Consider the following 21,693-nt stretch of genomic DNA (forward strand, 5'->3'; position numbering starts at 1 on the left):
AGGCCCCAGAAACGCAGCTCCGCACCCTGGCGAAGCCATGCAGGCCCGTGGAGGAGAAGGTCCATGCCGGGCTGCGGACACTGTGCAGGTCCGGAGTGACTGACATGAGGAGACGTCCGAGTAAGGACCGGCCTCTGAAGCCACAGGAGAGCGGTTACAGCACAGCCCTTCCGTGACCTCCTCTCTCCCTCTGTGTGTACATTCATATGTGCATCTGGCTGCCAAGAACAGTTCTGCACCCACGTCAGAAGCTGCCGCCTCAGGGTGATGGAAGTACAGACGGCTCTTCCTCTGTACTTCTTTAAAAATGCACTGGTTTCTTTTTTACAACGAACGTTATGTTCACATATATAGTATTCACAGATAGTCTTTTTTCAGAACAAAAAGGCTAAGCTTTGTCTACCACCTAGGGACAGAAGCACTGTGTTCTTTGCAGGACCGAGGGAGCAGTCGGGAGCAGGGAGGGAGGAGCCCCACCGCCCCCAGCCCCCCCCCAGCGCCCCCCGCCCCAGCCCAGCAGTACCAGCCCCAGCGAGCCACCGGCAGGGGGCGGGCCTTCCCTTGGAACACGTGACCTGGCACTTGCTCTCTTCCTCCATGCCCATAATTAAGAAGCTGGTGGTGATCTGTGCTATGACAAAGAAAGACAGCCAACTGTTTTTTAAACTTTTATTTTGGTGTTAACTCCACAAGAAAACAAAAAATCAGTTATTCCGGTGCACGTGAAATCAGAGCAATACAACCACGGGAGAGACCTCAGCCCGGGAATGGAAACGACACTTCAGTGCTACGGGTCTGCAGCGCGCCTCATGCCGCCGTGCGTCTCCACGTTTTGCCAACTTTTTGAAAAATGCTTTATCTTTGTGATCATCCATTCACAAAACTAAAAACCACACTTTCAACTCAGTTGCTGAAAGCCTCTGAGCTTCAGCCACTTAGCTACGAAAACAAATAAATACGTAATCTGTTAACCCCCTCGCCCCTGTACCCCCCGCCCCATTCCCCGCAGAAGGTGCAGGCAGCCTCTGGCAGCGCGGAAGGACGCCTGCACCCCCACCACCTGCCACCCTCTCTGTCCAAGGTCAGCTGAGCTCAAGGTGGTGTCTGAAATCTACTGATTTGGTCTCTGCTACACAAGCAACAGTTTCTAGGACAATCGTCATTGTAGTGATTTTAAGAATTTACAACATCCAATTCTTTTTTGCCTTTGCTGTTAAATTGTATTTCAGTGCAGATGCTAATGAATTTTTAGGAAGCTCTGGAAGAAAGAAAATACATAAAACCTTATAAAATCTGTAAATAAATAACAGCAACATAAAATCTTGCACACGCGCACGCGCACACACACACCCACTTTAAAGCGTCAGAGGACGTGCTGTGTGAGAGCAAGCCCTGGCGTGCGGCGCGGTCGCGCCCAGCGCTCCCTCGGGTTTCTCAGTGAGGGCGCAGGGAGCTGGGGCGACTCCACAGCCTTCGAGGGAGTTTTCTGTGTCATCAACTGAGGAAAAGGCAACCAAACCCAAAGCTCACAGTGAGGCATGTATTTCTCGGCCAATTCCACTCCCAGCTGGTGAACCATCACGTGGGGACTGCCTGCCAAATCAGTGGCGAAGCTGTCTTGTTCTCCTCAGACTTTTCTGCCGTTCCTCACGTTACAGACATGCGAAACTGATTTCACACGTTAGGTTTTTTTTTGTTTTTTGTTTTTGTTGTTTTTTTTTGTTTGTTTGTTGGTTTTTAATGAGTTGGTTAAAAAAGAAAAGCAATTCAAAACGTTCAGGTTTTGCAAACATTACTCCTCCCAACTTCCGCCTGTGGCACAGCAGTGAGAAGCTCGAGGAGGTGGCCGCGTGAGCGACAGGACTTGCACTGACCCCGGGCTCCGCCAGGAGGGGACACGAGCCCCAGGGGGCAATCGCTCGCGTGTGGGAGAAACCGATCCTCCACCCGCCCCCAGCCCAGCACACACAGAACTCAGCCAGCACATTCTCGCAAACACAAAGGAGATCTAACTACACTACATCACAGCCGCGAGAGGTGCCCGCTGCAGCAGCCAAGGACGCTTTCGGGTGACAGGGTGGCCTTCACTGCATGTCGCACGTTAGGATTTTGAGTCCTAGAGGTTTCAGCTAATGCAGGTTCTGAGGAAATCACAATTTGCAGCTGAGAGCCTCACCGAGTACAGCGAGCGCGCCAAGAGTACCTGGCAGGTGCCCCGGTGCACCAACAACGGCAGCACCGAGCAGGCCGGGCTTGCCCTCTGACCTCGCGGCGCCTCAGGAACCACCCCACACCCCACACCCGGGGCTTCTCCAGTTAGCAATAAAGTCACAACCACAGTTTCTTCCGTGATACTCTAGGGGGGAATCCTACGAGAGAAAACACAGCATTTTGTAAGTCTCTGAAAGCGCGCCCTGGTGGTCGCTACTTCCGATGTGCATGAGATCTTAGGGAATGGGGACCGCGGCGGCATCGCCCACGCCTCCCTCTCGCCTTCGGGAAGGCGCTGACCCGCTGTGGGGACGTGTTTCTGTCCCGGTGCTTAGAGGACAAAGCCTACATGTCCCAAGCTCAAGTCTCTGGAGAGCAGGGGGCATCGCGGGCGCCGCGGTGCCAAGGTGGTGGCAGGGACCTGCCCACAGTCCACAGGGCGTGGCCGCAGGCGGGATGCAAGGAGCAGTGGTACTTCTGAGACAAGCACATGCACACCCATTCTTGATTTGACAACACAATCTAGTCTATTTCAAATAGCCAAGAATTTAACAGCTTGGAAAAAAAATCTTCAACAGGCTAGCTGTTTTCAACTCTAAAATAAGCAAGAAGAGAAAGATAATTACTGATCTGACTCAGTTAACTGAGAAGAAACCTAAGTTGTTGTTTCAGATTAACAGGCCTCACAAAAGGGCGATTTCCATCCCGTTTCGTTTTTAAAGAACACCGCGTCCTACTCTGCAGGGTCAGAGATGAGTTCGAGAAAACAGCTCCTCGTCGCCGGGGTCCGCCCACTCGCCCGCGCCGGCCGAGCCCGTGGCCCCGGAGCCGGCGCCGGCGCTGGAGGACCGCTTCCTGCCGGGGCCCTCGGCCTCCGCTCCGGAGTCGCCCTCCGCTGCACACCTTGCTTCATAAACAGAAGACACCTAAGATGAAAGGAACACGTTTCAACACATCAAAAAAGCCAGACTTTTTCAAAAGGGCTACGTGACTACATACAAACCACGGATGTTTTCCTGTGGAGAGTTAAAAACCATAAAGAGTTTTGCTGTTAAACTGTCTCAAAGCAAATCAGCCTCCCCGCCCTGACCCAGAGGCGGGTGCCGGGCTGGACACGGGGACGCCACGCCGGGCCGCGCTCTCCCGGGGCTCCCATTCCTCGGCGGAGACCGCCAACCCAGCCAGCCGAAGCACACCGCCGGAGAGCGGGCCACTTCGGACCGGGGTCCGGGAGGGCGGGTCTTCCAGGAGCGGCGTCCCCACTGAGGCTGAGCAGGGAGCCGAGCCAAGTCACAGCCAGAGCCTGCCTGGGACCTGGGGGCTGTGCTTCTGAACGGGGGTCCGGTCAGTATCTGGCACTTTTAAGAGAAAACTCTGCGGTGTGGGACGGTCTCCCACCCCCCGTGTGGTCGCATCTCTGCCCCTGGGGCCCGAGTGCAAGCGGTGGCCCGCCCATCACAGCACCCAGCACGCTGCCCCCCATCACAGTAGATCGCCACCGCCGCCCTTCGCCCACAGGAGCTGTAAGGCCCCGCCCCCCAGAGCGTTAGCAGCGCCCCCCAGTCACAGCGACTGGCCACACACTCCACCCATCACAGCGACTAGTGACGCCCCGTCACAGGAACCAGCGAAGCCCCGCGGTCACAGGAACGAGCAGCACGCCCTCTCCAAGGGCAGCTCTGTCCCTGTTCAGAGCCCCTGAGGCAGCAGCACCGTGAGACGGCCACACTGAAGGAGGGGAGGCGGACGTGGGATGGGGGGGGGCCGGCGGGCACCAGCCGCACAGGGCCTCCCCCAGGGGCGTGGCGGGGAGGCGGGGTCTCGGCTCAGAAGGCAGCGGATGCCGGCTGGACGGTGGTCCTGAGTCCCGGCGGAGGCCCCGCCCGGGTCTGCACTGGGCCCGGGGCCGAGGACCCAGACTCCCTGGGCCTCGGTGTCCTCCCTGGCACCCGGCAGGCCCGTCACCGTGCCCGGGGCTTGCAGGGGGCCCTAAAAGGGGCAGTCAGACCTGCGTGGCCAGCTGCCCTGCCGCGTGGGGAAGAGGAAGAGCAAGGAAAAGCCCTGCCGCCGGGAGGGGGCACAAGAAGGTGGGACGGCTGAGGCAGGCGGCCAGGGCCGGCCCGAGGCCGCGTGGGGGGCAATGGGACGAGCAGCGGCACTGCGGGGCGCGCGGGAGACCACCCTCGCGGCCCCTGACCACACTGACGGTCCCACTGGGAAGAGAGAGAGGTGCCCTCCGGCTCACCCGCCTGCCTGCCTGCGCCAGGGCTCCCAGGCGGCGGCGGGGCGGCTCGCAGTCGGGCGCTGCGGCGGCTGTGTCCCCGGAGGGCACCGGCAGGGCTCCCGGGCTGGTGTGGGGGAGGGGAGGGGTGCCCGCCACGGGTCCTAAGGGCAGTGACAGGCCCCATTCGGAGGGAGACACCCCCGGGGCAGCCGTCAGTGCGAGGGACGGGTGGGGGGTGGGAAGAGAGGACTCACGAAGCCCAAGCGGCTGCGGTGGGAGGCGACACAGACCAAGCGAAGGGCCGCAGAGTTGAGAGGTCACATCCCCAAAGCGTGGCGACTGACTCAGGAGGGCGGGGGAGGGGGCAGCCCACAGGACTCCAGGGTTTCAGCTTGAGTTGCAGGGGGAGGGGCAGTGGCCATTCGTAAGTTAACGATAAGGAGCAGGACAGTCCACTTACCCTATTAAAATCTAACAGACGCTCTTCATTACTGGGGATTTCTTTAGCATCTGGACATTCTTCTATCCCATTCTCTCCCTTGGCATTTGTATAACATTCTTAATCATTTTGAATGGAGGGAAAAAAGGGAAAGGGGAAAGTCCATTAAGACACAGTCATGAAACAGGCGCTCTTGCCCCAGTTTCTGCTGCGAGTCGCACCGGCCGGGGCCCCAACCCTCGGGGAGCACAAGGGGCCCCTGGGAGCCGCCGGGGGGTGTGGAAAGTGCTGGCCCATTCGAGCGCTCTTTTAACAGACCGAGGTTTTTAAAACACCAGGCCAGCGTGACCGCAGACCCGTTGCCCCTCCACGACACAGTCGTGCAACAAACGCAAACAGCCACATCTTGCGTCGCTGCCTTCCACAGATTTACTTAAAAAAAAAACATTGGAGGCAAAACCCTCCACCAGCAAAAAGATTATGGCTCACTTTCCTGTGCACCCGCAACACCTTCGCGGCACATCTGGACCCACCCCCACAGCGTGACAGCCCTCAGAGCGCGCGCTGTAAGGAGGGGACAGGCGACAGACCACAGGTGTGTTCAGGTAATGAATGAATGAAGGGACTGGGACAGGGACTCAGCGGTGAGAGGACAAGGCAATGCGGCATCCCTGTCTGACCCTCCACACCCCAGCGGCGCACGGAGCCACGTCTTCTTTCCCCTGTGGACTAGGGACGGCGTGAGGCCAGCGGCCGGACAGGGTCAGCAGCCGGACAGGGTCGGCGGCCCCCAGACGGGGACGGGCGGGGAACGGTAAGCTGAAACTAGAAGGAACCAACTCTCGTATCCGACAGCCCTCACCCCGGGCGGTGCCTCCACACCCCCTTCAGGAGCCCGAAGGGGCGCCCACATGCCCCCACGCCCGGACACCCGCCCGCAATTCTAACTGAGCCGGCTGAGGCCTCGGCCCTTCCTGAAAAGCCCCGGGTGGCTCGGACACGCAGCCAGGGCTGAGCGCCATGGCCCCCACCTGGCCCGGCGGCTCCCTCCCCGACCCCAAGGGAAAGGCAGCCGGTGCAGAGGTGCGGCGGGGTGGGTGGGCCTGGCCAGCCTGGGCTGCATGTCATCCGTCTCCTAGGCGACCGATCTAATGGTGTGCTACCCCCTGTAAAACAGAGGACAGGGCCGGCGCTCAATGGCTGCTGTGCCCGCCAGCGGGGGGGCGGGTACTGTGCCAAAGGGAAGGCCACCCGGGTCCTGATGGGCCTCTCACCGAGGCCGCGCTGGCCACTCTGTGCCCGCCAAAACCTGCAGTTCTCTCTGACGGTTTCAGGTGCTTGGTGACCAGTTTAGGTTCCTGAAGAACCGGCACAGACAGACATGGACAGACAGACGTCCGTTGATTCCTGGTTACGCTACTTGGGAGGTAGCGGGGCAAACTGACCATGCCCCTCTGCGCCCCAGGCCCCTCATCTCCAACATGCATCACCACGCGCCCTTGCCAGCTCCCGTGCATGTTTGGGGATCGTGTGTGTGCGGCCCCGGGGCAGTGCCAGCACGTCCGGCAGCACCTGCCACAAGTGCTAAGGCCAAGGCCCGGCGCAGGGGCTGGCTTCTTAGCACAACCCCACACCCTGATGGGGCAGGAGACCCCGCTCACCCACTCTGGGCGGCCACCTTTTCCTCAGCTGGCCCGACCCAGCCCCCGCTGCCCACTCCCCACCCCACGGGGTGAGCATTTACCCCGGGTGAGGGGCGGGGGGGGGGTTCCCCTGACTAGGCTACAGGAGGAGCCGAATCCATGCTGCCCGTGACCCCGCATTTCCTCTTGCAGCTTAGGAATTATCTGTACCAGAGGGGGCTGTGGTGCCTCAGGCCGCAGGACCCTGTACATCGCTGTCAGCGTACCCGGGACCCGTACGGTGACAGCTGCTGTGTCCAGGCCAGGGTCTGGCCCAGGCTTCTCCAGGAACTTCGCTGCTCACATCGGCCTCCAGGGGCTTAGCTTTAGCCTTTTACAAACACAGTCCGTGGGGCGCAGAAAGGTCCACCTGTTGCCTGCGGTCCAGCAGCTGGTAGCAGGCCTGGGTGCCAACCTAGCTCTGTCTCCGGGGCCCTTCGCTGTTGTCTATGCTGTCTTCTTCCTACAGGGCTCTCCCTTTAAAACGAAAATCGCGCACACTTCCCGCGAGGTCAGCACCAAGGGCGCGAGCTCTGCAGAGCGCCACCCAGGCAGCTGCGCCCTCACTGCCTGCGGAGCCCAGCGCTCCCTCCACCCTGCAGCGTTCCCCGCGACAGGCCCGCTGGGCTCAGCGAGCGCGCTCTTACCCCAGCCAGCGCTCTTGCCCGGCCCCTCTGGCAGGTGGCAGCCGCTGCCACAGGGCTTGCGTCCTCCTTCCCTCGGGCCTTGCCTACTGTCAGCTTTTCAGGGGGCAGGGCGCAGTCTGTCTGCCTCGGCGCCCCCGGGACCTAGGACAGTGCCTGGCGTGGGAAGGCGTGCATGAGGCGTTTGCCCAGCGGATCCGGACAGATGCGCACAGCGAGGCTGCCAGACAGCAGGTGTGCGTGAGCTGGGCCCATGCGCTGCTCACACACCTGGACACGCTGCCTGCCTGCAGTGCCCGCCGCCTGCCTGCAGTGCCCCCTCCGCTGCCTGGAGCTCCCGGGGCAGCCCCTGACTCCGGGCGGCACGTGCGTGCTGTCAGCCATTAGCGACATCAGAGAGCTCGGGGGTCGAGATGAGGTGGCTGGGTGAGAGGCTGCCCACCCCCCCGGCCGGCCTCCAGGAGCTGCAGGCCCTGTGCCCCAGGAGGGAGGCACGAGGCTTCATGCACACATGAGTCCAAGGCTGTTCAAAAGCCCGGTTGCCGTTCCTTATCCACTGCGAGTCCCTCTGTGTGCCTCTCACAGTAAAAAAACCCTGTGTTCCTGCCACCGTCCACAGCACCTGGCGAGGGACCGTTCAGAGACCGAGAACCTAGAGCCCAGAGCGGGCACCGGGCTCCCTCCTGACGGTGGGCACGGGGCCAGGGCTGCCGGGAGAGCCCGGGACACTCCGACAGCGCGAGAAGCCCGGCAACCCGCACCGCGCAGGGCCCGGACTACACGTGGGTCACGGTAGCGTGTGCTCCCACCAGCGGGCACGTCCCTGGGCAACGGGCGCAGACAGCTGCCGGCGGCGGCGAAGCTTCCAACCGCACGTGACAGTCGCACTCAGGCGCAGTACCAGCTAAGGCATGGTTTTGGGCAAGCTGCTCACTCTGAGAATTGCTTCCCTGCCTAAAATCTAGGGGTGACGCTGCACAAGGCTTTTGAAGGAGTTATGTAACAAAATAACATTGAGGACACCTTGTAAATAATGAAAGGCTAATGGTGAAGCAACAGGCCTTCGCTAAGTACTATTAAACAAAGACGCCAGCAATGAAGGCCCGCTCTGTGCTCCCCTCGGGGCCCAGCAAACCTCTGTGAAGGGGGAGGCAGGGCTTGGGAAGCCGAGTGTGCGCCCACAGAATGGAGGGAAGCAGCCGCCAGCCTCCTCCGCAGCTGAGGCCAGGCTGCGCAGCAAGGCCAGTGGGGCGCCCGCGCGCTGGACCAGCGAGGCATCCCAGGCGGGGGGACGGCGTTGTGTCCATGTTAGTTACACAGGAGCTGGGGAGACGGGACACGTGAGCACGTAAACACTAGCAACGAGGCACATGCCCGCAGGGCTGACAGGAGAGCCTGGGAACCGACGCGAAGCCCGGAGGCCGTGGCACCCAGACGAGCTCCGCGGCCCGCTCCAACCGCTTTCGGCTTCCTCCTAGACCCCCACTTTTCCTGGGTTTTCTGATCGAGACAGTTCGTAGCTTCTGGGTTGGCCTACCTGGAGGGCTCCCAGATGAAAAGCACAGTCACGACAGCCCTGGGGCCCCTCTGCCTCTCTAGCTGGTCTCCCCCGGCTCCTTCTCGCTGCTCGCGCCTCACAGAACATCACCAACAGGCTCCGGCACCCTCTACGAAACCGCTGAGGCTGTGGCCCCTCTGCCACTAGCGGCCGAGTGCAGGCCTCCGTCCTCCCACTCCCAGGCTCTGCGAGAGCCCACGGGCCCCGCAGGCGCCCTTCCGCCTTCCCGGCCATCTCCGCGCTGTCATCAGGACCGTGTGAGAGCACAGCCCTGGCCCCTCCACCGGACGCCCTCTGCAGGTACTCCCGCCCTGCGCGTCCACTCTCCCTGCCTGAGCAGGGCTCCCAGGCCTCCTGACGGGCTCCGCCTTCCTGGCCGCAGTGACAGTCCAGCGGGGCCCCGTGGGTCCCCAGGCTCCTGACTTGCCACAGACCCTCTGGCCTCCGGGTGGCCTGTCCTATCCCCGGCCTGGCCCCTGCAGCTTCCCCCTGGGTCTTTCCGAGGCCTCCACGCTGACAGCTCCCCCGGGGCGGCTTCCTGGGCGCTGGCGCAGCCTTGTCAGGGCGTTGGGGGTCGGCGCCGCAGGCGTGCACCTCCGTCTTCCCGGTTGGGCCGCAGCAGTTTAGAAGCAGGGACCAGCTGCCTTCACCTCTGCGTCTCCAGTGCCTGACAAACGCCGGCCACACTGAACCTCCTAGTAAATGTTTTTTTTGGACTGATACTCATAGCAAAAGAATCTACCGCTCTTGCCCTGGCCGGTGTGGCTCAGTTGGTTGGAGGGCTGTCCTGTAAACTAAAAGTTTGCAGGCTCGGTCCCCATACACGGCACGCACAGGAGATTAAGTGACTGTTGTTTCACATCAGTGTTTTTCTCCCTCTCTCCCCCTCCCTCCCTTCCCCTCTCTTTAAAATCAATAATTATGTCCTCAGGTGAGGTTAAAAAAAAAAAAGCATCTACTGATCTTAATGGATTACAAATCTGAACGAAAGACGGGAGTTCAGGTCTCCTTACCTTCACACTCTGATGCAGGAAAAAGAGGCGAGTACAAGGCTTTTTCCCACCAGGTTTGCTTTTCTTGACTTCTATTCACTCCTTGTACATTGGTGTTCAATACGGGAAACTGTTCAGATTAAACCAGATACAGAAAAAGTTAACGCACTTCCAGGATCAAGGAAAAACTCAGGCATTAACTATGGACAACCAACCCAGGATTTTTAAATTGATGTGTTTTTTTTGTTTTATTGTTCTAGACAAGCTGAATTTAAAAAACCGAAGTGTTTGTAGCATATAAAGGGAGTTTTTCTTAAGAAGCATTTATAGTGGAAGTAGAATTATAATTTTTCTGAAAAAACTCACAAACCACCACAGCAGAACTCTTACAAGGCAAAACTTACACCAGGAACTACCCCCAGTAAGGCAGATTTCTAGCCTGTGGGGGTGCAGGGACACGGTGCTCTAGGGAAAACAGGGAGGGTATTGACCAGGCTCAAGGGGGCCAAGAAAGAAGAAACGGGACCAAAGTAGGTGTTACAGGCAGGTGTTAGCCCAATGTGCTCATGATGGAGCCATCTGCCTCCGTGAGAGCCAGCGGGCAGCTCCGTGTAAAACCCAGTGACACACAGTGCCGGGAGCAGGCCAGACGTAAGCCAGGGCACGCGCCCGGCACCCACCGCCTGTCCCCGGCCCTGGCAGGGGCCCCCAACTCTGGATGCAGGCTGTCTACTTTCGCCAGGACACTCCCCAGTCTGAGCCAGACCCTGCCCACCTGCCCAGGCAGTGGGGCCTGGGCGCCGTGAGAGCAGCCCTCAGGGACGAAGGAGTGGCAATCGGGGGCCCCGCGGCCAGCGGCGGCCACCGCAGCCTGCTGGTGCCGTGTGCCGGCGGGAGGGGGGGCGGGGGGGGCGGCGGTCTCCGTGCCTCTGCGCCCACAGCCCCGCGCGTCCTCACAGGCGTCTGCTCCGCAGGCAGGCCGGGCGTGCCGTGCACATCTCTGCCCAGAAGGCGCTTCTTTGTGTTCATTAAAATCCAAGCTGTTTTAGCAACTCATAATCATCAATTCTCTACCAGGATTTTGTTACTCTCTTAAAGTATTTTATGGGTCTAAAACTCTATAATTCAGCAATTGTGTGTTTTTTTTATTACTGAACTACATGGAAAACACACTTCAAAGTTTCATTTTCACTTAACACAATTTTTCAGAAATACTCCGAGATCAGGAATGGAAAGGGAGCTGTACTGCCCGCCCAGACGGCCGGTGGCCGTCCCTGTTTCCTCTTGCAGCTCATTCTGACCATGGGAATTGGCACTGTGACCAGCTACACAGACACCAAGGCCGACAGGACCAACGAGGCCAGGCCAAGTGCGAGCACGGCCAGCCGCACACCAGGTCTGTGGGTGGCTCGCCGTGACCAGTCGCACCTGCTCTGTAGTTCCCGGTGCCCCAAGACCTTTCCAGAAAGACCTCGCCTTCCCTCCAAGGCACACCTGGTCTGCGAGATTACTTAGGGAGCGTCCGGGGTTGTGTGAGCCACCCACACGGCTTATCTTTGAATCCTTCCCTGTGGCCGTGGAGCAGGGGAGGATGGGACCAGGTCAGGGATGCGCCTGGAGGGGGTCAAGGCAGCAGGAGGGGGCCAGTCCACACTGTGGAAGAGGAGGCTGGGTTTGCGCGGAGCCGCACCCTCACCCTCTGGAGGGTGGGGCCCGGCTCTTCAGCTCTGGACCCCCAGGCGCAGCGTCTGGCACAGCGGCTGCTCAGCACTCAGGCCTGAGGGAACGACCCCACCCAGCCTCAGGTCCCCACTCCCTCGCCTGCCGTGACCGTGACCGCTGTGCAGATCCCCAGTTTCTGCCACACTTGGAAGAATTTTTTCTGCATCCTCCATGTGAGTGTCAATTCCAACAGCAAAGACTGTTCTGTTTCATGCTACACCAAACACGTATTCCATGTAGAGGCATTATTTTTTATGCTCCTTTTGTCTCCTTATTGTTAAAATATAGTTAAAATACAACATTAAATTTGTCTCAGATACACAGCACAGCTCAGCATTTGCAAACCTAAGGAAGTGACCACCACAGCAAGCCTAGCGACCACCTGACGCTGTCAAGCTCATCGCAGTGTTGGGTCTATCACCTCTGCCGCAGGAATCTGCACTATCCTGTGATGTCTTTCCACTTAGCTATTTCCACCTTTTAGGCTGCACAGTAAAGGTGACCATGCTTTGCGTGAATGTCTTTTTACTGTATTCATTCAACTTCTGGTGTGGTTGAGAATGAAAAGAACGAAGAATGCAGGAAAAAACCGGCAGAACACAACCATAGGGGCGCCAGGCACACCCCGCCTGAGGCCCTCTCTGCTGCCCCCTGCAGATGCCTCCTGGCCCCCTCCTCACCTGCCTGCCCCCCTGGGGCTGCGCCTGCCCAGGACGCCTGCTCTCACCCTCGCTGCACTTTGGTCACCGGTCGCCGCGCTTTGGCGGCAGGTCCCCCACGGCACCCTCGCCCTGCCCTGCTCCGCCCTTCCCCCAGCACAGGCCCTCAGAGACCACAGCACTTCCTGCTCCCTGAGCCCAACCCCACAAACGCACCGCCTTTGCTCTAGAACAGTGCCCGGACACAGAGGCTCGTAATCAATGTTTGATGAATGAATGAAACGGCGCGGGGGGGGGGGGGGGGGGAGACGTAGCCTTAACCCAGAAAGCCTGGCCGGAAGTGTTTTTAGCAACGGATGTCAAGCTCAGTAATTCTTTAGAAGACGGAAGTTGGGCAAAGGCCCCCGCCTGCAATCCCCACTCCGCAGCCTCCTCCATGGAGGGGCCGGCGGGGCCTCTGGGCGACGCGTTCTGGGACGGACTTTCCCACAGTCAGCTCTCAATTTCTGGGCCACAAAAGGAAGAGAAGGACTTCCGTGAGCCTTGTTCTTTGGCAGGAAAGGAAGGAAACGTACGTGGAGAGCCAAGGGGAGCCACAGAGAGCCACGGGGAGCCACGGAGAGCCAACAAGAGCCCAACACTGGCTGTGTTAAGTTTCCTTTACTGACGGGAAGTGCAAAACAGCGCAAGGAACTCTGGCTCTGACCCTTAGTCTGGGATCTGGGGCAGGTGCTCCACCCTCTGGACCTAAGGCCCTCAGCGGCCAGGGAGGAACCTGCTGCAGGTGGTTTCGGATGGCCCACTCCCTCCGCTCACTAGAACCCTCTGCCTCGGCCGGGTGCCTCGGCCGGACGCCGCGGCCTCTGCTCCCGAGCCACACACTCCTGCAGGCGGGACCGCGCCTCTGCTGCGGCTCCGCGTTTCCAAGGGCCAGGCACTGCGCCAGCAGTGAGGCCCGTGGCAGCGCGCTTTCACCGTGAACCACGCCCAGAGGGAACCTGAGGCGCACTCTGCAGAAGCCACGAGCGACTGCCGGCAGCGGCCCGCACACGTGAGGAGCTAGTTCCAAGCCTTTCTGCCTTTGCTGACACTGCTCCTTCTGCCGAGTGTACTCCGCCTGCTTCTGCCCCTGAATCCACAGGTGCATCCCAAAGGCCCTCCTTAACTCTCTCGGGCTTGGAGGGCTCGCCTCCAGGCCCCGCGGCCCCCCTGTGCCACGCCACCTACCATGCGGCCTACGGTCCCCTACGGGACAAGGAGCTGGCCGGGTGAATCACGGTACATCCATACAACAGAGCAGTGTGTGGAAAATAACAAAAGGTGATTATGATAAAGTACCATTTTGGTAAAAAGAAGATAACAGGAGGAAGTAGATGTGAACGTAGCTTTGCCTACACTCTCAGGAAATGCCCTCGAAGGACCACCAGCGCGCACGCCCACGGCCGCGGCCAGGGACCCGCTTTGCGGGAAGCCTGCACTTCTAGCCCGCCCGCCCTGACAGAGGGGGGCAACCTGTCCCCCTGGGAGCCTTTTGGAACGGGGCTCCCAGGCCACCCTTGCTCAGGAAAGGGGGGAAGGCCCTGCAGGAGCCCCCAGGCTGACCAGGCAGCGTGAGGGAGCGGGGAGGCGCGGGTCCTGGTCCCAGCCTGACCTCGCTGTCTCTCCCGGCCACTCTCTCCACCTCCGCACACCTCACGGATCACTCCAGTGAGCTCGGACCTGGCTCTGAGCTGGGGTGGCGCCGTGGAGAGACAAGGGCGGGCAGCACCCACGACGTCTGGGCCACCAGGCAACCCCACAGCGCCCGCTGCGGACACCGCTGGCGCGGAACCCTTCCAGGCAACCCCACATTCTGAGAGCACGTAAAGGCAGCAACATACTAGAAAGCAGAGGAATATGGCAGTAGCACGGTGTGGGGTCACGCTCCTTCCCTCTTTTTCTTTCTTCCCAATCTGGAACCAGGTGAGATACAAAGTACATGAGGGAATATTAAAGGATGAAAGCAGGGCAATAGACAAACAGATAAAGGCTGGCAACATTGTTTTTTGTTCTCAGCAAGTTACGAACTCAGTGTTTCAATGAGATTCAGTGTCCATCTCTCTAAGGGCCTCCAGGTGAGCTACGAGTACAGTCTCTCTGCATCCGCGCGCCCGGGGCCCCGACTCCAACTGAGGAAGGCGTGGCCCATCTCCATAAGGAGCTTATACTCTAATGAAAGTACATACATGATTCATGAAAAATGAAAAAATCAATAAAAAAAGGCATGAAATGCATAAAAAAGAGAGGGGAGAAGCCATTTCCAAGGGGGGACGGAGCAGGGACAGGAGGGGCGCAGGGCCACGCCAGGGAAGGACGTGGGACCTGGGGAAGACGCGGGAGCTGGGGGGCCCCCAGCGTCGGCCCCGGCCAGGGTTGGACGGGCCAGAGGTGGGTGGCGTGTGCAGGACGGGGAGGAGGGCGACTCGCACAGGCCGCGGGCGCCGTGCCCTGTAACCCCGTCCAGCGGTCTGCAACACGCTGTCCCTGGGGAAGGGCCAGGCGCCGCTCCATCAGTGGCGGCTCGCGGCGGGCAGGCCACTCCACTTTACTGTGCCACAGGCCACCGCCTTAAGGGTTCTCACACAGTCAATCTAACCTCACACCGCCTCTTAGGAACAGCCAAAGGACACGATGACCCCATTAACAAAACCATTCCTCTTATTTGTCACACTGAACGGGTCATTCAGGAGGATGCGCGCTGCGTGACCGAGGTACAGCTGCGGAGGTTCTGTGGAAGCTGCTGGCTCCGCCTGGAAGGCGGGGTCCCGCTGACACGCACACCGTGCCTCCCACAGAGCTCTGCGCAGGTGTGATGATTTCAGGGTCAGGTGGGCCGCTGCAGCTGCTGAAGAACAGAGGGCTTTTGAAGAGTAAAGAGCCACCTTCTGACCCATCAACTTTGAAAGCTGTAATGCTGCTATGTTAGGTTTTGCTCTACGCGTAAGACGGGCATATTAAGACAACACATAAGAATCTTATATCCTGTGATTTATGTAAAAATGTCTTTCCTCTGCAGAAAATGTCTACCGTCTAGTTCAAATTTATAAATATCAAGTCGATTTTAAGTCCTTAGGTAAAATCCTAAGAACAACAGATTTTGAGACGGTTAAGCTCATTTCTCAACAGCAAAACCCCGTCTTTCCCCCCTTCACGTGGCTGCTCTCAGTTTAAAGCCTGAGCAGATCCTTCTGCCAAACACCAGCGCCCACAGGCACGTACCTCCTCCAGTGGCCCAGAGGAAACCGGGTCATCTTCACAAGCAGGGAACTGACAGCCTGCTTTGCAACTGCAAAAATTATTAATTTCTTCCTCACATTGTGTCATTATTTTACAATTCGCTTCTGAGCTTTCTAAGTTGATTTCCAGAGAGTCATCCCCGCTGCATCCCAAACACTGGCTCTGGTTCCCGCCTGGCAGGGCCCCCGCGGACTCCTCCTGGGAATCCAGCGATGTCTGAGCGCTCTTCTCCATCCCAGATTTCTTTAGCCTGGGGAGGAATTTTCCAGACTCCAGCTCTGATTGTCCATAGTAATGGCCTTCTTTCTCTGCATCTTCTTCCAGGGGTTTGAGATCTGCTTGTGGACCTTCAAATGCATCGACCTGAGAAGGAACGGGAATAATTGCTTCGTCTTTCTCAGATTCAAACTCCGACTCGCTTCCTCCTCCTGGGGACAGTTCAGATGCAGAAATTGGGCGAAAGTGAGTCCGAGGAGAGATCCGAATAGCCCTGTATTGCGTTCTGTCAACGCCACATATCCTGGGGTGAAAAACTTCACTGTCTGAATCAGAGCAGAGGATTGACTTCGGTTTAAAACTAGGGCTGAAAGATGCAATCCCTTCAGGTTCAAATGAACATTCTACGTGAAGAACTTGTGAGAATGGATTGTTTAAGTCGAAGGAAGAGAATGAATATTCAAGCCCAGGATCTTCAACTTGAAAGTTACCACAAGCTCCTAGTAAGTCTTCATGGAAGACAAAAGAAAATCCCTTATTTAATCCGTTTTCCCCACTCTTCGGCTGGTCATTCTGTTCAAATGACACAAAGGGTTTCCATAACTGCCTGTGACCCGGAGCGAAGCTGTTTCCCGGGGTCATGAAGACATCTGTGCCAGCTATCGTCACCACATCCGAGGCCGCGCACTGCAGCAAGCTCCCTCTGGCGTGCCCGGGGGGCAGCACCGCCCATTCCCCGTCGCTGCTGAAGGTTTTCAGCTCTCCGTAGACGCCTCCGAGAATGAAGGCGTTCTCCTTCTCCTGGGCCACACCCCAGGGCCTAGAGGGGGTGGTGTAGTCCCCGCCATCCGCCTCGGAGAGCTCGCTGGGAGCGAAAGCTCTTTTCTCCAGGTTCTCGCCCTGCCCCTCCCACAGGTGATACTCGGATCGCTGCACGGCCTTATTCGGCTCCTCAAGGGGCTCCGCTTTAGCTTCAGTATCCAGGCAGCAGCAGTAGTTACTCACATCTGTCGAAAACAGCTCGTCGGCGACTCTCTCTACTTCTACCATAGCCACGGACGAACCGTCGGCCATCTTCGTCCAGATGTCTTTCATGACCCCTGAGCTGTAGCCGCCTCCACGTGGACTGCCCTCGCGACACACTCGTGTAGTTTCAAAGGTTTTGTTTTCTGTTTTGTGTTCTAGCTGAATACCACAGACAGATTCTAGTTTAGATTTTTTTTTGAAAACTAACGTAGGAATTTCTCCTAAAGTTCTACTGTTTTGCTGGCAAGTTTCATCTTGCAAAAAATCTAGAAGTTCTTCATCTACATAATTTGACGAGACTCTTGGGACGACATAATTCATATCTTCTGCATTAAACTGCGTGGATTCTTCAAACTGAATATTTAACGTCTCGTTGTCTGACCGTGTTTCTTCTGAATGGGACCATGGACTACAGGTTCTTGTTGAAAGATTAGAACAGTGTTCGTTTTCTTCAAAGGCACTATTTCTGGTCCATATTAGCAACCTGGACTGTGTTTTCCCAAGCATGTTCGCACTAGAATCTGTATTTTCAGTTCCCAAGTTGAGTGTTTCAAAAGAAAATGGTAAAACAGAATTACTGCATTGCACTTCAAACACTGAAAAACAAGAGTTTATACCAGATCCTTCATTAATATCTGAAAAGAGCTCTTGATTGCCAGCAAGCAGATGCGGACTGAGGGCCGCGCTGTCTAAGATGGGAGACAGCCGAATCGGGGAGTCGCCCCCGAAGCTCTCCCCGTCGGCGTCGCCGGAGCTGGCCGAGCGGCACTCCCAGAGCCGAGCCAGGCCGCCCGGGTCCTGGCGCAGCAGCCCCTCGGCCCCCGCAGGGCGGCCTGGGTCTGTCCATATTGCACGTTCCCCTTGCAACTCCGTCCCGTCTAACACTATGCAACATTCTGCCTCAAAGTCTGTTTTCTCTTTGCTTTTTTGTCGAATCATATTCAAAATCCGACTTTCTCCTTGCATTGTTTCTGAGGCACCAGGATCCAACATGGATTGGTCAATATCCACTTCATAGAAGTGGGTTAATTCTGACAGATGAATATCATCCAAGTACTTGCTGTCCTCCGGGAGAGAACAGAACGAGGTCCCAGTGAGGTCGAGCTCCTCATCGATGACCGCAGGCATCTCTACAAAATGACCGTCAATGAAAGTGCCTGCTGCGAGGTATGTTTTATGAATATTACTGTTGCTGATACAAAGACCATGCACTGAGTCAGACAGCCCCTCCACCGCCTCTGCCATCGGGTCGTGCGCATCTTGTCTGTTCCGGTAGGTGGTCTCTAGCTTGCTTTTCCTGCTCAAAGGAACAAAATACTCCGCAATCGGCTCCGTGTACCACAGCGGCTCCTCCTTGTACTCCTTGTCGTTCCTGCCGTCCAGGTACAGGTCTCTCCCCTCAGCGCCGTCCGTGTCCCTCCTGCCCGCCTCCTTCAGCGGCCGCTTGGCCCGCCTGCACAGCTGTCTGCCGGAGCCGACGCTGCCGCCGCCGCCGCCGACGCCCGCGTGGGTGTTCCTCTCGGCCTTCTCGCCGTGCTTCAGCGCCAGCCGGCTCTGCCCGTTGCGCCCTTTCCTGTTTCGGATTTCTCGCGCCTTGTGCCTCACTTTCACACACTTCGCAGACGCCTTCGCCTCCCCCTGGTTGCCACTGGAGCTCGAGCCTGCCTCACTGGAGCCGGAAGACCAGGAGCGAGGGCGGACCTTTCCTTCGGGCTTGTGTCGGATCTGCTTTCTATACGAAGCAGGCTTTTCTTCCATCGGGCCGTTGCTGAACTTGTTCTCCTGCTCGCGTTTACTTCTGCTCGGGGTTTTCTCGTGCACGGTGGCGGGCGCGTCATCGCTTCGGTCCCTGTGGGCTTCGCCTTCACTGGTGCAGTCCTTGGGCGATGGCGTGTCTGTGCTGGCCGGCGGGGCTGTGGATGACGACGAGGAGCTGGAGTAAGAGCAGACCTTAGACTTGTTCCACACAGTCATGATCTCTTGCAGGCAGACTGGCTTCTCGGAAAGCGGTGGAAATGCTTCGTAGTACCTGAAATAGGGCGTAAAGAGGTCAGGAGTGCGCACTTAGCTGTATCAGAAAAACAAAAACATTACCAACTGGAAGAAGGAAATGTTTCATTTCAACAGCCAGCGAATTATTAACTTTTAAACAATTACTAATACAGTAGAATGTCCTTTACGTGTAGGCCAATGTACCAAGCACTGAAATAAGCATTATAATATTAACAAAATATGTAAAATGAGTTTCTATCTTCAAAATCTGAATTTTAATTAAGAAGCCATAAGTAAAAAATACAATGTTGTAGGAAAAAAAGTAGTATTTTGATAAGGGACATCTGAATTTCATTCCTGGCTCTGCCACTTACTATGCTTGTGACTTTAAGTTCGTTATGTAATGTCTTGGTCCACATTTTCTCAGCTGCAAATAGCGGTCCTATGACTTGCCTCGTGAGCCTTGTGGGCACTGGACGTAGATGGGGAGACACTGCAGAGCCACGTAGCGAAAATATAAGCTCTGAAGCTACACTTCTTGAATTCGAACCGACTGCCACTTTCTGGCTGGGTGACCTCAGGCGTGTTCTTACCCTCTCTGTGGCTCGGTTTCCCGACCTACACAATGGGGGCAGTAACAGTATCTGCCTCGGAGAGCCGTGAGGCGCAAAGGAATTAATATGACAAACGGGCCATAAACAGCACCGCGTCGTCGCTGTTACTCCCCGCCGAGGCACTGCGGAGGCCCTCAGAGACTGCGCTGCTCCCGCGCTAGTGAGGCCTAGAGCCACCAGAGCACGCAGGCCGCAGGGAGCCTCGAAGTTCCTCGAAGTTCCGGGCACCGGGCGGAGGGTGAGCGCTGGTTGGGAGGTGCAGCACCTGACCGGTGAGCAAGGACATGAAGCCACACTCGGAACAGGGACCAGGCCAGCCCTGTGACTCCTGGAAACGCGGAGCGGGAAGGCCAGGGGCTGGTTCCAGAGGGCTGGCAAGCAGGGAAGGCGAGTTTCCCGTTTGCTAGGACACCAGGGGCCACCGAAGGCTGCGCAACAAGACAGACTGCCAAAGGGAGGATCTGGAGTCAGGCTGGCTACCAAGGGGACTGTCAGTCCGCATGCCACAGTCAAGGTCACAGGCAAAGTAATGAAAGGCCGCACTTGCAGAGACTCTCCTTCTCCATGTGTCCCCGGGTTACCTGATGCAAATACATATTGTGTGCCTCCTGTGAAATTTTAATGTGGGAGGAGTCACCTTAAAAGTGTAAGTAAGAAACAGCCCTGGCTGGTGTTGCTCAGTGGATTGAGCACCGGCCTGTGAACCAAAAGGCCACCGGTTCGATTCCCGGTCAGGACACATGCCTGGGTTGCGGGTCAGGTCCCCAGTTGGGGGCACTCAAGAGGCAACCACACACTGTTGTTTCTCTCCCTCTCTTCCTCCCTTTCCTTCTCTCTAAAAACAAATAAATAGAATCTTTTTTAAAAAGTATAAAAAACAGGTGAAATTAATTCCAATAAGATATTTTACTTAACCAACTATAACCACGATAACATCATTTCAACAGGTACCTGATATGAAAAGATATTAGTGAAATAGCTGACATTCTTTTCCATACTAAGGCTTTGAAATCGGGTGGGACTTACACTCACAAGATGTCTCAGGTTGAAGTACCCACATCTCAAGGGCTCCGCAGCCACACCCAGCTTATGGCCACCAGGCTGGACAGCGCAGGCTTATGCCAACCAACCAAGTGCTACTTTTTCCCTTGGGTTTTAGAGGCTCAGAAGATTCAAATAAAATATATAACAAAGAAGTCTACTTACAATGCAGCTGATTTTAATACTAACCATTTACAAAGGAAGGGCTAGAAGCACCTCTAGCAAACAAGTTTGACCAGGTCAGTGACTGGCGCCCATTCCCTTTGGAATCAGCAGCGGGCACTTGGCTTCCTGTGTGTGAAGCATGGAGAAGCGTAATTTCTTTCCCTTGTCTCAAAGGACACAGGTGAACCTCAAAGGCCACAGGACATGAATGGGCTGTAAATAATAACCTCGCTTGGTTCATACAATCCCTGCACAAATATTGATTCAATATGTATATGAAAGATAGAAACATCTTTTCACCTTTGAATTCTGTGTCAAGTACGTAACTGCGTGCTCAATAAATGTTTCTGGAATTATAAAATATGAAACTACACACAACGGACAAAACCTGTAAACCATGCAGCGATTACTAGTCTGATTTTAACAAGCAGGCATCCTCAGTACGGACGCAACGTTACGTACATTTCCACTCGATCCTTTGCTGTGGGGGACAGTCCTGCCTCTGGAGATGGGGACCCCTCTAACTTCTTGTGAATCTTCTCTTCTGTTATGAAACAAAAATTCAGAAAGATCTGTCATGTTTTCAAAAGTTTACCAAGTAACTTCAACAAAAATTTTATAAGCTTTTGTGGCTTAAAAAGAACTCTATAGCAGTGTGTCTTTTTAACGAGACTATTTCTCAGCGCCAGCAGGAACTCCGCGGCCGCGCCCGGGAGTGTGGCTGAGAGGTGGGCGTGCCCCTCTCATGCGACCCAGGGCTCTAGGGGTGCGTTGCCGAGACACTGCGCGCCCCTGCGCACTTACTAATTACACCAGGGGGAGTGAATACCTGTTTAGATTCCAGAAATATTTCCCCACAAAATTCTGCACTCATGGACTTTTAAACCGACTCACCTTAATGAATACTATCCTGATCTGCAAAGAAAATTCTTAATCACAATTCACACTCTGTTACAGCCAGGTGACCAAGGGCTGTGTTTTAACTGAAACAGAATCAAAGGGCCGCATCCTTAGCTGAGCTCAGGATACTGACTGGGATTACCAACCCACTGACCACCGCGCCCTTCGCGGGACGGCGCAAGGCCTGGTGGGGAAAACAAGCATAAAAAGGACAAGGAAAACAAGGGGCCTTCGTCTCAGCCCGTAGCTCCCGTTCTGAGGGCCCGCAGAAAAGGTGGGGCAGGTGCTGGGGGGTGGTGAGTGGACCTGCCTTCCCCAAGGACTTCGACAGC

At 56.7% G+C, this 21,693-nt stretch overlaps 1 protein-coding gene across 7 annotated transcripts in view; it reads right to left on the reverse strand.

The window, feature by feature from the left end:
• Positions 1–984: 984 nt before the first annotated feature.
• KIAA0232 (KIAA0232 ortholog) overlaps positions 985–21,693 on the reverse strand; it is a 72,371-nt gene continuing 51,662 nt past the window's right edge. For 5 of the 7 annotated variants that reach the window (XM_054581919.1, XM_054581920.1, XM_054581917.1 and 2 more), the window contains 6 exons: positions 20,924–21,005; positions 15,390–18,678; positions 14,012–14,083; positions 9,772–9,880; positions 4,896–4,993; positions 985–3,137 (listed from right to left, as the gene is read on the reverse strand). In XM_054581919.1, the coding sequence (XP_054437894.1) occupies positions 2,958–3,137; positions 4,896–4,993; positions 9,772–9,880; positions 14,012–14,083; positions 15,390–18,678; positions 20,924–21,005 (3,830 nt within the window). In that variant the 3' untranslated portion in view covers positions 985–2,957. The remainder of the gene's footprint in view (positions 3,138–4,895; positions 4,994–9,771; positions 9,881–14,011; positions 14,084–15,389; positions 18,679–20,923; positions 21,006–21,693) is intronic. The other 2 variants (XM_054581921.1, XM_054581922.1) reach the window with 2 other exon arrangements.

Source organism: Pteronotus mesoamericanus, unplaced genomic scaffold (genome assembly GCF_021234165.1).
Source record: "Pteronotus mesoamericanus isolate MK-2021 breed Mesoamerican mustached bat unplaced genomic scaffold, CSHL_Meso_final contig_68, whole genome shotgun sequence".
Taxonomy (NCBI): Eukaryota; Metazoa; Chordata; class Mammalia; order Chiroptera; family Mormoopidae; genus Pteronotus; species Pteronotus mesoamericanus.